This window comes from Martes martes (assembly GCF_963455335.1).
Source record: "Martes martes genome assembly, chromosome: 11".
NCBI classification, from domain to species: domain Eukaryota; kingdom Metazoa; phylum Chordata; class Mammalia; order Carnivora; family Mustelidae; genus Martes; species Martes martes.
In genome coordinates this window covers 103075243-103093512 of record NC_137899.1, presented here as the reverse complement: position 1 = coordinate 103093512, position 18270 = coordinate 103075243, and the positions used below count along the sequence as shown (strand labels likewise).

The 18270-nt window shown below is 37.7% G+C and overlaps 1 protein-coding gene across 7 annotated transcripts in view; it reads right to left on the bottom strand.

Annotated features, from left to right (window-relative positions):
- Window positions 1-18270, bottom strand: part of GALNT11 (polypeptide N-acetylgalactosaminyltransferase 11) — a 59676-nt gene that overhangs the window by 27551 nt on the left and 13855 nt on the right. For 4 of the 7 annotated variants that reach the window (XM_080818378.1, XM_080818373.1, XM_080818379.1 and 1 more), the window contains exons 2-3: window positions 6719-7051; window positions 19-142 (exon numbers count right to left, since the gene is read on the bottom strand). In XM_080818378.1, the coding sequence (XP_080674504.1) occupies window positions 19-142; window positions 6719-7013 (419 nt within the window). In that variant the 5' untranslated portion in view covers window positions 7014-7051. Of the gene's footprint in view, window positions 1-18; window positions 143-6718; window positions 7053-8844; window positions 8891-18270 lie in introns of all 7 variants that reach the window. The other 3 variants (XM_080818375.1, XM_080818374.1, XM_080818376.1) reach the window with 1 other exon arrangement.

Below are 18270 nucleotides of genomic sequence, written 5' to 3'. Positions count from 1 at the left end.
AACCACTGAGAAACGTACGCAGCATTCCTTGTGTCCGGCACGTCTCTGTGGTAGCCCAAGCGGTTACTGATAAGCATGTTGAAGGCATGTTTCTGATAGCCCAAGTCTCTCAACTCCTGATCACGTTCATTAAAAATCATACCTGCAAAAGATTGAAGTTACAGTCAGTATGTTAAATCTGGAAAGGTCTGTTACAGTTATTGTTATATTATGATCCTAAGAAAATCTTGACTTTAATCTCTTATAACTAAACAGCCATGTTTCTCAAATCTAGATTGTCACCATTTTCAAAGAAGTAATTGAAGTTAGAGTCAAATTTTTGTTAGTCTAGTGCAAAAAGCAGGTATACCTTAACCATAAATGATACCTGCTCACTAGCCATTAATCTTAAGAATATTATCAAAGAGAAAAAATTACGCATCTTTTTTTCAAAAGACTTAATGATGGTATTTCCATTAAAGCAATAGACTATAGAATCCATGTGGACAACAGGTCCCAATGACAGGCAAGTTTTCGTAAGAGTCCTCCCCTAAAAATTAAAAAAAAAAAAGCTACTGATAAAAAGTCTCTGATTCCAGACTTTAATCAGCTTCATAGTCAAGAAAGCCAAGAAATTCCCTCAGAGAGCCCATCAAAATCACTACAATTCAACATTCTTGTTCTAATATTCAGAAACCTTACCTTTACATAGAAGGATAATTTCTCTTTTTGCTTTCTTTCCCATCTCAAACCTTTAACCTCTCCTCACAGAATGACTCCCTTGTCCCAGATTTTCCCAAAGTCTGGTCACAGAAATCTAATTTCACTGGACATTAACAGATGTTCAAAAGAAAAAAAGGATTTCATGGTCAAACAATTCAGGGAAACAATGGATTTTGAAAGTCGAATAGATTTTAGTTTTATTTGGAATGGAAGGACAATCCTGATCCTTTAATACTGTTGACTGTTTCCTAGATACCAGGTGTGAGGGGATGGGATACAGAATGACTACAGTCCCCAGATCCACTTTGGGAAATACCACCTCTTAATATGCTTTTTCTATGAGCTTTTAAAGCTGGAGTACATTTTTTTTTAAAGCAGAATATTTTTATTATTAACTCCAGAAACTTCACTTATTTTTAAAGATTTTATTTGACAGAGAGAGACACAGTACGAGAGGGAACACAAGCAGGGCGAGGGAGAAGCAGGCTCCCCGCCGAGCAGGAACCCCCAATGCGGGGCTCGATCCCAAGACTCTGGCATCATGACCTGAGCCGAAGGCAGACGCTTAACAACTGAGCCACCCAGGCGCCCTAGAAACTTCATTTTGAAGCAGTGTTTAGTGTCCTTGCATCCTCTGTTCTTACTGGCTGTACAGTAATGAAAACAGAATTCCACGTTTTGCTTCTGTTACAGAGTGCTTTCCACGTACTCAGATACCCTAAACAGGGATCCTCAATCACCTGAAGATTACTTCGTCTTTGTCAATAATTGACAGAATTGTGCTGACATTTCCACTATTACTAGTTTTCATGGTTTTACATGGTAATATAGACTTTTAAAAAGAAATTCTAGTACAGTTAACACAGGGTTGTATTAGTTTCACATGTATACTATACTATACTCAGCGCTCATCCTAGTAAATGTACTCTTAACCCCCTTGACCTGTATCACCCACACATTCCCACTCACCTCCTGATAACCACCAGTTTGTTCTCATTAAGGGTTTCTTAATTTGTCTCTTTCTTTCTTAAATTCCACATGAGTGAAATTATATGGTAATTGTATTTCTCTGACTTATTTCACATAGCATTATACCCTCTAGACCCATCCATGTTGCAAACAGCAAGATTTTATTCTTTTTTGTGGCTGAGAAGAATTCTAATGTGTATTTATACACACACTACGTCTTCTTTATCCATTCATCTACCAATGAACACTTGGGTTGCTTCTACAATTCAGCTATGATAATAATGCTGCAGTAAACATATGGGTAACATGTATCCTTTCAATTTAGTATTTTTGTATTCTTTGGGTATACACCAAGAAATGGAATGACTGGATCATATGGTAATTCTATTTTTAATTTTTTGAGGAACTTCCATACTGTTTTCCACAGTGGCTGTACCAGTCTGTACTCTCACCAACAGTGTGTGAGGGTTTCTTTTTCTCCACATCCTCATCAACACTTGTTTCCTTATTTTTGATTTTAGCCTTTCTGACCGGTAGAGGTGGAAGCTGCATTTTCCTGATGATGAGTGATGCTGAGCATCTTTTCACATGTCTGTTGGCCATCTGGATGTCTCCTTTGGAGAAATGTCTATTCATACCTTCTGCCCATTTTAAAATTGGATTATTTGGGTTTTTTGGTGTACAAACACACACACACAGGAATATTATTCAGCCATGAAAAAGGGAAAGCCTACCATTTGTGACAACATGGATGGAACTTGAGGGCATTATGCTAAGCGAAACAGAGAAAGACAAGTACTGTAATACTATATGATCTCACTAGAGACAGAATAGATGTGGTTGCCAAGATGGGGTGAGAGGAGGTGCAGATGGGGTGAATGTTGGTTAAAAAGGTACAAACTTATAAGTTCTGGGGATGTAATGTATAGCATGGTAACAGTGAATAATACTACTGTATTGTGCATCTGAAAGTGGCTAAGAGTAGATCTTAAAAATTCTCATCCCAAGAAAAAAGCATTTTTAACTATGTGAGGTGATCAACGTTAACTTACTGTAGTAATCATTTCACAGTATATACTTGTATGAAATCATTATGTTATATACTTTAATACAATGTTATATATGTCAATTTTATCTCAATAAAACTGGAGGGAAAAATCACATTAGCTGACTTTTAGCTTACTTTTGTCCTTCCCCTGCTCATATAAAATCATAGCCAATTAACTAGCATGCCAGAGGAGCTTTTTTTTTTAAGATTTTATTTATGTATTTGACAGAGATCACAAGTAGGCAGAGTGGCAGGCAGAGAGAGAGGAGGAAGCAGGCTCCCTGCTGAGCAGAGAGCCCGATGCAGGGCTCGATCCCAGGACCCTGGGATCATGACCTGAGCTGAAGGCAGAGGCTTTAACCCACGGAGCCACCCAGGTGCCCCAGAGGAGCTGTTTTTTAACTTAATTTTTTTCAGTATAACCACAGCAATTTTAATACTGCATTTGAAAGCAATATAAATATCAAATAGCAAAATGATTCAATTAAACTAGTACTTGGAAGCTCTTGCAACCTTAGTATTAGTTCATTTATTTATATCCACGTTAGAAAATGGTAAGCTATGAAAGAACTCCCCATACCATCACGGGCACTGGCTTGGTGTCTGGCTGTGTCTACTACGGATAAAAAGAACACAGTGTGCATCCATACCTCACAGGAACTATTTCAAGTTCTTTTATAATTAACTGCAGATTAAATGAGAAAATCTATTTCTAATTTTAAATTTATTATTGATCATCTTTCTAAAACGTACTTTACAAGTTCTTTCCCCTATTTATTTTTATTATTTTTTAAGGTTCTATTATTTGACAGAGAGAGACAATGAGAGAGGGAACACAGCAGGGGGAGGGGCAGAGGGAGAAAAGCAGGATTCCGGAGCAGAGAGCCCGATGCAGGGCTGGATTCCAGGACCCTGGGATCATGACCTCAGCTGAAGGCAGAAGCTAAAGGACGGAGCCACCCAGGCGCCCCTCCCCTGACTGTTTAAAGACAATGCCCTCGGCAATCACCATACTTTTAACTATTACTGTACTGATTTTTATGAATTCCTTCTAAATCAAGTTTCCTTCACAGAAGCTGAGGAGCTTGTTTTCATTTTTCTCACTGTGGTAAAAGGCAGATAACACGCGGATCACCGTCGGCAACGCGAGCACACTTACAACGGGGCACAGAGGCACACCCAGCTGCAGCTATCCACCCCCCCAAAATGAAACTCCATGCCCATTAAAGCAAGGCCCCCCCCCTCCAGCCCCTTTAGCCACTAATCTGCTTCCAGTCTCCATGCATTTGCCTATTCTAGACATTCACATAAATGAAATCATGCAGTATCTGACCTTTTGTGTTCTGCTTTCACTGATCATATAACGTTTCCGAGGTTCCTCCTGGTTACAGCATGGGTCAGAACCTCATTCCCTGCTATGCCTGAGTAAGTCCCTGCACGGAAAGACGTGCTGCTTTTCCTTCCATCCACTAATGAACGTCTGGGTTCTCTCCACCTCTGTTCACTGAGAACAGCACTGCTATGAACACTGATGTACAAATCTTTGTTTGAACATCTGCCTGCAATTCTTCTGGGTACGTACCTGAGAGAGGAACTGTTGGAGCATAAGGTAACTCTAAGTTTAACCTATTGAGGAACCAGCAATGAATGAAGGTTCCAATGTCTCTGTATCCTGGCCAACACTTGTTATTTTCCTTTTTAAAAAAATTATAACCATCTTACCAAGTGTAAAATGGTATCCTCACTGTAGTTCTGATTTGCATTTCTGTAATAACGATGTTGAACATTTTATGTGTCTGTCTTTGGAAAAATGTCTATCAAATTCTTTGCCCATTTTTAAATTGGGTTATTTGTCTTTTTATCATTGAACTCTTAAGAGTTCTTTTTATACTCTGGATAATGAACCCCCATTAGAGACAGGATACACAAACATTTTCTCCCATTCTGTGGGGTGTCTTTCTTCTTTCCTGATTGTCTTCTTTGATGTACAAAAGCTTCTAATTTCAACGAAGTCCAATTTTTTTTTTCTTTTGTTAACTTGTACTTTTGGTGTCATGTAAGAAACCACTACCAAACCCAAGGTCAAGAAGATTTATCTTTAGGACTTCTTCTGAAGGTTTTATGCTGTTAGCTCTTCTATTTAGGTCTTCATTATGAGTTAATTCTTACAGATGATATAAGGGTTCAACGCTCCTCCACTGTACGTGGATTATCTATTTGTCCCAAAAGCATTTGTTGAAGAGATTATTTCTCCCCCACTGAACCGTCTTGACACACTTTTTAAAAATCAAGTGGCCAAAAATATCACAGGTTTATTTCTGGACTCTCAGTCTACCCACTGATCTATACATCTGTCCTTAGGCCAGTAGCAGACTGTTTTGATTAATGTAGCTTTGTAGAGAGTTTTGAAGTGTGAGCCCTCCACCTTTGTACTTTTCCTAGATTGTTTTGGTTATTCAGAACCTCTTGTAATTTCACATTAACTTTAGAATCAGCCTTTCCATCTTTTCAGTAAACCTCATTTTGATAAGGTTTGCACTGACTCTCTGGATTGCTCTGGGTAGCAGTAGTTCCCTAAACAGCATTTAGTATTCCAGTCCATGAACCTAACATGTCTTTCCATTTATTTAGGTCTATTTTTATTTCTTTCAGCAGTTTTGTAGTTTCTTGTATACAAATCTCACATCTTCATGGTTATACTTATTCTTAAGTATTTTATTCCTTTTGATACTATTGGAAATGGAATTGTTCTCTTAGTTTTATTTTCCAACTTCATTGCTAATGTACAGAAATACAGCTGGTTTCCGTGTGTTGATCCTGTGCCTTGCAACTTAGCTGAACTGATTTCTTAGCTATAACAGGTTTTTTGTATATCTGTTATAAAGCATTTAGTTTTTCAGCTAAGCAATCTGAGTTTGTTACATTTCGAGTGTCTACAATTTTCTCTCTACTTTCAAAGGCAAATACAAGGTCCATTCAAAACAGTAAACCCAATGTTACTTCTTTATAAAAGTTTTCTATTAAAGTAACTTAAATAAAGAGGCTAGAAATTTACCTATTAATGCTTTTGAAGTGTCTAAATAGCAGTGTGAAAAAAGATAACAAGGTTTACTTTATGAAAGTTGAGGAAATAGTTTCCATTTCCTCATATAATTTTAAGTATTTTCAACTCCATGTATTTGAAAATCATTAAATCCTAGAAACTCATTTCTTTGAAACTATGATCAAATAAAAAGAAACATTTTAACATTTCCTTTATATTTTATGGATCTTTCAATCTCTGAAAAATCTCTTTTACTTCTAAATTACTTATTATTTGACATTTCTAGGACAAGATTAAAGATCTTTCTAAGTTTTAAAGATAACCAAAATGGCTCATTTGTCCCTTCAAGTAAAATTTGCTAAAACCAGGATTCTAAAATTACAGTACACAAAAAACATATACAGTAGATTGCTTCCAAATTGAACAGAATTTTTGGTGAAAAAAGTTTTCCTTTTATAAGAATTTACAAACTCCTATATTTAATATACTGCAGCATCTTAACAATTCTTGTAAGTAGAAATCTTATTAGATATAATTTCAGCTTATCTCTAAACCTAACAATGTATGTTCTGTTTTAATGAACTCTGCCTTTCAAAATATGTTATATATAATCAAGTTACCTTTCGACCATTTCTTTCCATTATTAAATAACGCTAACAACTAAAATCTTCCCCCATAAGTTCCGTTTCCTTCCTTCCTTCCTTCCTATTCTGGACTTTTTTACTTTCTCCCAAGTCCTCATAAAATACTGAAGTCAGAAATGGCTAAATGAGAATATAACTCCCCACTGAATCTGCAAAATCCCAGACCCTCAACTAGTTCATTAACAAAATAAATTAGAGGGGGAAATGACCCATTTCTAATCCCCTGAGCAACATGTGATTTAAAGAATAACTAAATTTAAACTTCCAATGATTAAATACTCTGACATGCTACCAGAAGTCCAATACACTTACCCAACTCAGAAGAGAATTTCATGTTGCCTTTTTCTGGATCCTCAACGTGATTATCTATCGTATCATCAATTCTGTTTACTTTGAACTGTGATTCTAACACTCGACTTGGGCCTCGCGTGAAACGGGGATAGAATTTTTTGGGAAATGGTCCATGGGGCCCGGACCCCTTGATGGGCACATTCTTAAGCGGCTGAGTCACTTCACTGAAGTTGAAATAAATAAAAAGCAAAACCGTCCAGGTTGCAGATGTAAAAAGGCATCCATAACAGAAATATCGAACTGTGACACTTCCCATTATAGACCTAGCATAGCTGAAGGGCCATCTTCAATCTCCTGAAAAAGAAGGACAGCTAGGTTAGACCCTTCAGGACACTTGTAAATCATCCACCAAGTTCACAATCACTGTTTTCCAAACAACCGAGCAGAACTTCTCAACTATTTACTTAGGACCCCTAGGCACAGTGTTAACTAAGATGCAAATAAAAGAAGGTATGTGTATAGCGCTGAATTAAAAAAAAAAAAAGGATTCAACAGTTAAAATCATAGGCAGCAAAACAGCTGACTTCCTCATTTGTGTTAATAGATATTTTACCTTTGGTCTGGATTGCTTACGGTGTGGTAATTTCTTTCAGATTCTGGCTTTTCATGAGGAAAATACAATTACCTTATGTATCATGGCAGTCTATTTAAAGTTCAGACTTCCACTATAAAATTATAGGACTCTTTCAACCCAAAGATCTTAAAATCTACTATTAAAAATAAGCAGCCTGAAGAAAACTGTTCTACTTTCCAATCAAAAATTAAACCTGCCCTAATGCCTACTCTAGATTCAACAGTTATAGTTCAAATTTATAAATGAGAGTAGAGGTAAGGTGAAGGAATCTATAGCTTTGATAATAAGCTTCCCAGTGAACTCTGATGCACAACCAGATTTGGGAACCAATGGTATAATGAAAAAACAAGATTAAGTACTAATCCCATTCTGTCACATAATGGCTATGTAACTTTAGACAAATTACCAAATTTCCTTAGCCTCACTTTCATCAAGTGTATTCCAAGTTAATAATACTGTCTATCTTGCTGGATACTTGGAATCAAATGAAGTAACTCAGAATTATACAAGACATGTAAAATATCAAGTACAATGATTAACACACAAAACACAGTGACTTGCACTGGTTCAAGAGAACCTCCACAAACACTGTGGCTAGCTTTTATTTCATTTGTTCACTGTATTCCCTCACTCAGTACAATGAAAGCCACAGAAAAGCTGTTGAATGATACCTATAGAATGAAAGAACACAGCACAAATTCAATGTTAGTGTTTTCCTCCTTCTCATTAGGTTTAAACTTAATATGTAATATGAATGGTATACATGACCACCTGTTCCTTACAATGACCCACAAGTCCCTATCTAATCTGGAATTACCTCTCTTACTATATTTTCTATTACTTCCCTCCTCATTCATTTCATTCTAGACATAGGTCTCCTTAGAGTTCACCAAATGTGTCAATCATACTCCCACTGAGGTATTATGCATCAGTTCCTCCCTCTACCTGGAATACTTTTCATCCCAGCTAACTTCATCTCTGTTGAATCTTTGCTCAAATACCACCTTCTCAGTAAGTTTCTACACTAAGGTAATTTAAAACTGCAACTCAAGCACAGAACACTAGCACTTCTGATTCTCCCTACTCTGCAACTTCCACTTTCCTACATACTACATAATTACTATTTCTTGTCCATCCCCCCCTGCTAGAATATAAGCTTCATTAGCAAGAGCTTTTGTCTGTTCATTTCCCTGTAGCATCCCCCGAGCTTACAACAATGCCTGGTATGTTTAATAAATATTTGTGGAAATTAATGAATCAATTACTGCAGTACAGTTTTCAATGTTGGCAAAATGCTGGGTATTTATAAGTGAATGTATTGCTGTCACATTCAAGCCAAGCAGTACCTTATGCTATACAAAAATATCATGACTACCTTATTTCAACAATATGAAACTAGGCAGAACAACAGTCATAGTTATTATTTGAAAAGGTACAAAAAACAATAGGCTCTCATTGTCCAGTTTCACAAGTTAAATCAAGGTCTTTGTGATAAAACAGGAGACTACTTTCCATTTTGTCCACTGCATGCTCCTAGGTTCCCTCTTGGCTGCCAGGACCTATGGGCGAAATGAAAAAGTTTTTTCAAGACCTCACCCATAGGATTTGGCCAACTGTGTTCAGATTATTCCCAGAATACCCCTCCCAATCCTAAGCACAATAGCCCAAACACCAAGAGTCCTTGCTTCCTGAACTGTAAAATGTATTAACTCTCAACCATTCTATCAGGTAGATATTTTCAAGCTATATTATGATAATTCTTTAGAGAACATTTTTTACATAGTCAATCCTTATACTAAATTAAGGAACCTATAAAAATGAGAGGAATTTATAAAATCAAATAATTTGTTTTATATAATTAACCATAATAGTCTTCAGAAACAAAGACACTATCAGTTTCAGACAGGTCAAGAAGTTATTAACAAACATGAATAAAATACAAAGCAATTAGATACCTGTTATTTAATAAAATAACAGGTTCTTAACTACTTAAGAAGACATGCAAACAAAAACCAAAAGACAAAATTTTAATCGAATCTATACTAACAAAGAACAATAAAGTTTTCCTGCTTTGTGCTGTTTGCTATTCCTTCTATAGGAAATTATCCATGGCTTCAATATCCAAGGCTGAAAGCCTTTAAAAAGGAGGGTCAAAGCAAACATTTAAGGTTAGTTAATACAAAACAACTAGTGAACAAATTCTTTCAATCATAAACTTGAGCAGTTAATAAAGCCCAAACTTCAGCAGTTAGATGTCAACGTAATATATTTTTCAAAAGTTAAATGAATAAAAGGCTAACCAGCTGTGTATAGGAATTTCCAATGAGACCAGGCAGTCATGGTCTGGTAGCTGCTGAGGGACAGGTGCCTTGTAAGCAGAGGGTCAGGGTTTCACCAGGGAGGTACAGAAGCAGCAGTTTGAGGAAAAGCACACGCAATGTGCTGATCAGAATGACAGACCACAGCTGTGAGCCAGGCAAGGAGAAATGGGAGGACGCGGAAGAATGAGGCAGAATGAAAAACCCGTGCAGGACCAATGGACCTGAGGTCCTGTGTGGCTGAGTAATTGCTGGAGTTATACTACAGAAAGAGTAACAAGGAAAAACTGATGTAGTGGTTGGAAAATGAAATGTCAATACCCAACATTTTGGAGAGGTACAGTTAATGACAGATGCACGAACTGGAGATACCCCAATAAACAATGTACCTACTGTGTAAATATTACTATACATACCATAAGCAACCCCACACACCCCCAAGAAGATGGGTCACTTCTGTCTTTTCAAACCCATTATGTTTACCAAACACAGTGTCCAGTATTAAAAATTAACAAGTACTTGTGTAATTAAAAATTACACAGTGTATTTTTGTTGCAGAAGAGGTTTTAGGACCTTGATTCTGTGAAATGTGAAAATCTTAGAGAAGAGTATGATATGTGAGATGAGCACAGCCTGGGTAATAATGTCCATTGTCAGGAGGAGGAGGTGAAGGAGCAGAAGACAGCTAACCAGTTTAAATAGTTTCATTAGACATTGCCATTGTTGAGCAAAATATCCAGTATGCCAGCAAAAGTCCCAATTCTTCCACTCTAAGTCTAAGATTTCTTAATGACAAATTTGAAATCACTGCAAATTTTATAAATCAAAAGATAGCTTCATATAATTCCATGCATATCAATTTGAAAACCTAGGAAAATAACTTTTAAGGAAAATACACCTTACTCAAATTAACCCCAGTCCCAACAGAAATGCAAACAGACCAATCATCACAGAAGAAGTAACATCATAAGAGTTTCTCAAAACAACAAAAGCAAACCACCACACAGACAGAGCTTCACAGGGGACGTCTACTAGTCCTTTAAAGACCTATTAATCCTAATGCTCCCTAAGCCACTAAAAAGAATACATAATAATAATAAAAGAAATCTTCCAAATCTGTTTTATAAAATGAATAGGACACTGATCCCAAAATCTGACAAAAACTGAACCTCCCAAAACACACATCTAATTTATGAACACCAATCTTATGAATATAAAAAAATCTTTTTTATGAATATAAAAAAATCTTAAGAAAAAATACTAATCATAAACTTAACAAGCAATGTCTTTAAACATGTATGAGAAAAAACATAAGACACTCCTGAAAGCCCCAAAAGACAACTTGATCACATGGAAAGATGTACTTTACTCTTGAGAGAAACCCCAGATCATAAAAGTCAGCTCTCCTTAAGATAACTTATATATGTTACATAATTGTATCAAAAATACTAGCAGATCTTTTTTCTGGATCTAAACAAGTTGATCCGGGAAAGAATGAACAAGCAGGGAATAGGCAGGCAAACCCTGAAAAACAAGTACAAGCGGGGTGAGCCCTACTGGATTATAAACTCCAGGGTTTTTCTACCTAACAACACAACATGACATATCCACAGACTAAAAACCAATGGTGCAGGATGAGAAACTGAGAAACAGACCCAATAACATTTAGAAATCTAGTGTAAATGATTATAGATAACATCACATGCCAGTGAAGAAATGAATGACTTTTTGCTAACTGGTTTTGGGACTACTGTTTAGCCACATGTTAAAGGATACACTAGGGTCCACTCCTCTCACCATTCACCGAGACACACTGATATGAATTTGATATTTAAATATGGATGAAAAAATAAACTATTGGGGCCACATTAAAATAAAGAGATTCTGTACAGTGAAGGAGACAGTCAACAAAACTAAAAGATGACCTTCAAAATGGGAAGAGCTATTTTGCAAATGACATAGCCAATAAAAGGTTAGTATTTAAAGTATATAAAGAACTGGTACAACTCAACATCCAAAAAACCTCAAATAATCCAATTAAAAAAAGGGCAGAAGACATGAAAAGTCATTTCTCCAAAGATATCCAGATGGCCACCTGACACATGAAAAGATGCTCAACATCATGCATCATCAGTGAGATACCCCCTCACACCTGTCAGAAGGGCTAAAATCAAAAACCCAAGAAATAACAACTGTTTTGGAGAAGACGGGCAAGGATGTAGAGGAAAAGGAACCCTCGTGCACTGATGGTGGGAATGCAAACTGATGCACCCACTATGGAAAACAGTATGGAGGTTCCTCAAAACATGACTACCCTATAATCTGGTAATCCCACTACTGGGCATTTACCCCCCCACAAAAATACAAAATCCAAGGGATACATGCACCCTATGTTTACTGTAGCATTATTTACAATAGCTAAATTTTGGAAGCAGCCCAAGTGGCCATCAAGAGATGAATGGATTAAAAAATGTGGTATATATACAATGGAATATTATTCAGCCATAAGATGACATTCCGCCATTTGAAACAACACGGATGGAGCTGGAGTACATAATGCTAAATGAAGTCAGTCAGTCAGAGAAAGGCAAATACCATATGATTTCACCCTTATGTGAATTCAAGAAACAAATGGGCAAAGGGAAAAAGGCGGGGAAGGGGAAAGAAACCACAAAACAGACTCTTTTTAAAAAAACATTTTTTTTTAAAGGTTTTATTTATTTGACAGAGAACACAAGCAGGCAGAGAGGCAGGCAGAGAGAGAGAGAGGAAGGGACGCAGGCTCCCTGCTGAGCAGAGAGCCCGATGTGGGGCTCGATCCCAGGACCCTGGGATCATGACCCGGGCTGAAGGCAGAGGCTTTAACCCACTGAGCCACCCAGGCGCCCCTAAAATTTTTTTAATCTAAATTCAATTTAATTAACATATACTGTACTACTAGTTTCAGAGGCAGAATTTAGTGATTCATCAGTCAGTTGCATGTAACACCCAGTGCTCATTACTTCAAGTGTCCTCTTTAATGCCCAGCACCCAATTACCCCCATCCCCTCCACAGCAACCCTGTTTGTTTCCTTTAGTTATGGTTTGTCTCCCTTCTGATTTCATCTTATTTTATTTTTCATCTGCTTTCTTTCTTAAATTCTGCATGAGTGAAATCATATGGTATTTGTCTTTCTCTGACTTATTTCGCTTAGCATAACATCCTTTAGTTCCACCACATCATCACAAATGGCAGGAGTTATGGGGTGCCTGGGTGGCTCAGTGGGTTAAAGCCTCTGCCTTCAGCTCAGGTCATGATCCCAGGGTCCTGGGATTGAGCCCCACATCGGGCTCTCTGCTCAGCAGGGAGCTTGCTTCCCTTCCTCTCTCTGCCTGCCTCTCTGCCTACTTATGATCTGTCAAATAAATAAATAAAATCTTTAAAAAAAACAACAACACAACAACAACAAATGGCAGGAGTTCATTCTTTTTGATGGCTTAGTAATAGTACATTTTCTCTATATACCACTCTTCTTTATCCATTCATCTGTGGATGGACATCTGGCTCTTTCCATAGTTTGGCTACTGTGGACACTGCTGCTACAAACACTGGAGTGCATGTGCCCCTTTGAATCACATTTGTATCCTTTGCATAAACACCTAATAGTGTACTTGCTGTGTCATACGGTAGTTCTATTTTTAACTTTCTGAGGTACTGTCTTGCTGTTTTACAGAGTGGCAGCACCAGTTTGCATTCCCACCAACAGTGTAAGAAGGTTCCCCTTTCTCCACATCCTCGCCACCATCTGTTGTTTCCTGAGTTGTTAATTTTAGCCATTCTGACTGGTGCGAGATGGTTTCTCATTGTGGTTTTGATTTGTATTTCCGTGATGCTGAGCACTTTTTCATGTGTCTGTTGGCCATCTGGATGTCTTCTTTGGAGAAATGTCTGTTCGTGTCTTCTGCCCATTTCTTGACTGGATTTTTTGTTTTCTGGGTGTTAAGTTTGGTAAGTTCTTTATAGATTTTGGATACTGGCCCTTTATCTGATAAGGCATTTACAAATATCTTCTTCTACTTCGAGGTTGCTTTTAGTTTTGTTGACTGTTTCCTTTGCTGTGCAAGAGCTTTTTATCTTGAAGTCCCAATAGTTTATTCTTGCTTTTGTTTCCCTTGTCTTTGGAGACATGTCTAGCAAGAAGTTGCTGAGGCCAAGGTGCAAGGAGTTGCTGCCTGTGTTCTCCTCTGGAATTTTGATGGATTCCTGCCTCACATTTAGGTCTTTTATCCATTTTATTTTTATATGTGGTTTAAGACAGTGATCCAGTTTCATTCTTCTGCATGTGGATGTCCAATTTTCCCAGCACCACTTGCTGAAGAGACCATCTTTTTTCCATTGGATATTCTTTCCTGCTTTGTCAAAGATTAGTTGACCATAGAGTTGAGGGTCCATTTCTGGGTTCTCTGTTCTTTTCCACTGATTCATGTGTCCGTTTTTGTGCCAATACCATACTGTCTTAATGATTACAGCTTTGAAATATAGACTGAAGTCCAGAATTGTGATGCCGCCAGCTTTGATTTTCTTTTTCGACATTCCTTTGGCTCTTCAGGGTCTTCTTTGCTTGCATACAAATTTTAGGACTGTTTGTTCCAGCTCTGTGAAAAATGCTGATGGTACTTTTACAGGGATTGCACTGGATGTGTAGACTGCTTTGGGTAGCATAGACATTTTAACAATAGTTGTTCTTCCATTCCAGTCCGTCAGCATGGAATGTTTTTCCATTTCTTTATGTCTTCCTCAATTACTTTCATACATGTTCTATAGTTTTCAGAACACAGATCCTTTACCTCTTTGGTTAGGTTTATTCCTAGGTATCTTATGGTTTTTGCTGCAATTGTAAATGGAATTGATTCCTTGAAGAAAGAGACTCTTAACAATAGAGAACACTGCGATCATTGCCAGAGGGGTGGTGGGTGGGGGGATGGGTGAAACAGGTGATGGGAATTAGGAAGTGCACTGATCTTCATGAGCAGTGAATAATGTACAGAACTGCTGAATCACCATACTGTACACCTAAAACTAACATAATACTATATGTTAACTACACTGGAATTAAAATTTAAAAACTCTAAAAAAGTACAGAAGATGAAACCATACAAGTAATAGAAGAAAACAAAAGTAAATTCCTCTATCATCTGGAAGCAGGCAAAACTTTTCTAGCTATAACTGAAAATCCAGAAACAATCCTGGAAGAGACAGATAAACTAGATTAAACAAGAACAAAAAAATGGGGGGTAGCAAAAGACACTGAAAGAAAATAAAAAGGCAAATGAGAAAGAAGAAAAAAATATGTGCAACTTTAACAAAAAGGTATTATCTCAGTATTAGATATCTATTGGTATATAACAAATAACCAGAAAAACAACACACATTTATTATCTCATAATTTCTAAGCAGCAAGCGTCTGAACATAGCTTAACTGGATCCTCTGCTCAGGGTCCGGCAAGTCTTCAAGCTAATTGTCAGCCAAACTTCATTCTCACCCCGAGGCCTGATTTCAGAACTGCTCCCAAACTCATCAAGTTGTTGGTAGAATTCCTCCCCTTGTAGCTCTATGACAAAGGGGCCCTGTCAGCTGGAGACTACTCCCAGACCCTAGTAGTTATCGGCAGCTCCTCGCCATGTGGGCATCACCACAATCCCTAACTTCATCAGGCTGACAATGAGGAGTCCCCTCCAGTCTGCTGAAAACTGAGTCCTCTTCTTCCCTTTTTTCTTTAAGATACGTATGTATTTATTTAGTGAGAATGTGTGTGTGTGCGTGGGAAGGCAGAGTAAGGAGAGAATCTCAAGCAGACTCTGCACTGAGCCTGGAGCCCAACACAGGGTTCAATCCCACAACCCTGAGATCATGACCTGAGGCGAAGTCTAATCAGCAATGGTCAACCAGCTGAGCCACCCAGGTCCCCCAAGATGTCGTCTTCTATAATATAATCACAAGAGTGAAATCCTATTATCTTTGCTATATAACCTAAGCTAATCAAGAAATTGACATTCTCTCATCTTTGCCATATGCTGTTGGTTAAAAGCAAGGCCCAGGCCCCACTCCCACTCATGGGGAGAGAATTACACAAAGTGAGGGCAGAAGGCGGTAGGAAATCACTGGGGATCACCCTTCAGTCTTGTCAGCCACAATGAAAAAGAACCAACACCCCTTCAAGACCATTCACAGAAACAGAAATACAACTGGTTCTTAACCCTGTGAAAACAATGCTGAACCTTGCTCATAATAAGGGAAAATAAGCAAAATAAGTCCTCATGGAGATACAATTTTCCACCTGTTGGATTTATAAAAATCCAAAAGCTTGATGACATAGTCTGATAGTGAGGCTGTGGAAAAACTCTCACATGTGGTATATTACCTACCCTGGGCAATTTGGCAACATCTACAAAAATTACATACGAATTTACCCTTTGACCTAGCAGTATGACTCCTAGGAATCTATACCACCCAGGGAAAAAGTATGAAACAATGTATGCACAAGGCTATTCACTACAGGACTATCTGTAATAAGCAAGAGGCTGGAATCAATCCAATTGTCCACTGATAAAGGACCGGCTGAACAAATTAAGAAACATCCATACAATAAACATGCAGTTGTAAAAAGGAAAGAGAAATGTCTCTACATGTTAACTTTGGTTTTATCGCTACATATATTGCCAGGTGAAAGAAAGTACTATGGAGATGAGTGTATACAGAATGCTACATAAAAGTATATCTATATCCATACACATTAACTTCTTATAATATAAAAGGAAGGATGAATAAAGCAAAGGAAGGACAAAGCATAATACTGAGCTGGTGTCTAACATTCTTCCATAAACCATTAAAAAAAGTTGAAACCCATTACGAGAGGGAGGAAACAGAATGGAGGGGCAGGACAGAGAGGCCAACTTCATATTCACAGGTGAAAAGCAGCTGCACTACTATGCCATTTAGGAAACTAGAAAGATATGTATACAAAATATGCAAGTAACAATTTAAGCACATACATGCTTTTTTAGTCCACTCAAAAACTGACTGATCACTGCTACTGTTAGCATCTATGCTGTTATACCAAAAATATTTTCTGGCAAACTGTATAGGACAAAGGTCCAAAATCTCATGAGATCTCACTCAATTTAAACTCTGTCAGGGTGCCTGACTTAAAAAATATTAATCTCCACTACCCTGCATGGTGGCTAACATATAGACCTCTGCTGTGTTCCCCATTAGCCTTTTCTTGAGGATTATTTAATGATTTTTCAGAAGAAAAATGTTGTATTATTTAGTACATTAAATATGCTACGACTGGAAGATAAATGGAAGGGTTTAAAGTATCATCGGCAGAGTGACACTATGTAACAGGCATTGTCTTTGTGAACTTTACATAATTTAACTACTTTATGGAACAGAATTTAGCAGCTGGTGTGTTCCTTGTTAATATAAGTTAATGACGACTACGGAAAGCATCTCAAAATGGGTTTTCTTAGCTCAGACAGTTGTGCTGTTGAGAAACACCCTTCGCTGTAATTGATAATGACGCTGGAGTTTTGTTTTTATTTTGTTTCGTTTTTATTTATTTATTTGAGAGCACACGCACATAAGTGCAAGGAGGGGCAGGGATGAGGAGAGACTCAAGCAGTCTACCCTAAAAGGTAGAGCCTGACGCAGGGAACCATCTCGTGACTCTGAAATCAGGACCTAAGCCAAAGGCAGTCGCTTAACTGAATGAGCCATCCAGGTGTTCCAAGGTAAAAAATTTCTTAACCTGACTTAAAAATGTAAGAACTTTGGGAAGGATTAAATACTTTAAGGCTTTGAATGAAATATAGCCTTTCCTTTTAACCTCAGACACAAAGGGGATTTTAGCATATTAAAAGAAAGGCTATTCTAATGCCATTAGTTTGTCAAAAACTTGAAAATGGAATGTGAACACTGAACAAGTATTCTAAAAGCACAATCTAAAAAACTTTCTTCCACAAATCACTAACTAGTCTGAATTTGTCTGCCCAACATCCAACTTCTGGTACTACAAGAGTAACGAGACCACACTACCTAACTCATACACAGTACAGCTTTCATTTTCCTTCAACACAAAATTTTCATAATTTTTAATAAAACCTAAAATGTCTCTCCTTTTTTAAGATTTCATTTGAGAGAGCATGCCCACCTGCATGAGCATGGGAGGGGCAGAAGCACAAGCAGACTCCCTGCTAAGCTTAGCTCCTGACTCAGCACAATCTCGGGACCCTAAAATCGTAACTTCAGCCAAACTGGGACGCTCAAGTGACTGAGCCACCCAGGTGCCCCTCAAATGTCTATCCCTACATGATAAGTATGTACCTTTCAGTAGTTTCTGGCTCTTTTCTCCTTGGTCTCTTCTACATTCCAAGTTGTCAAACAGCAAACATCTATTAGCTTTTTCCATAAAGGGGACACATTCATATTTTAAGTGAGCTACAGTCACGTGAGTCCAAATGCTGATTAACAGCAATGCCCTTCCCACTGACCCCTGTGAAATTACCAGGTGATGACAACACAAAAAAAATTTGTTTTTTCTCATTCCTTATCTACCTGAAAGACTAAAAGAAAACACTG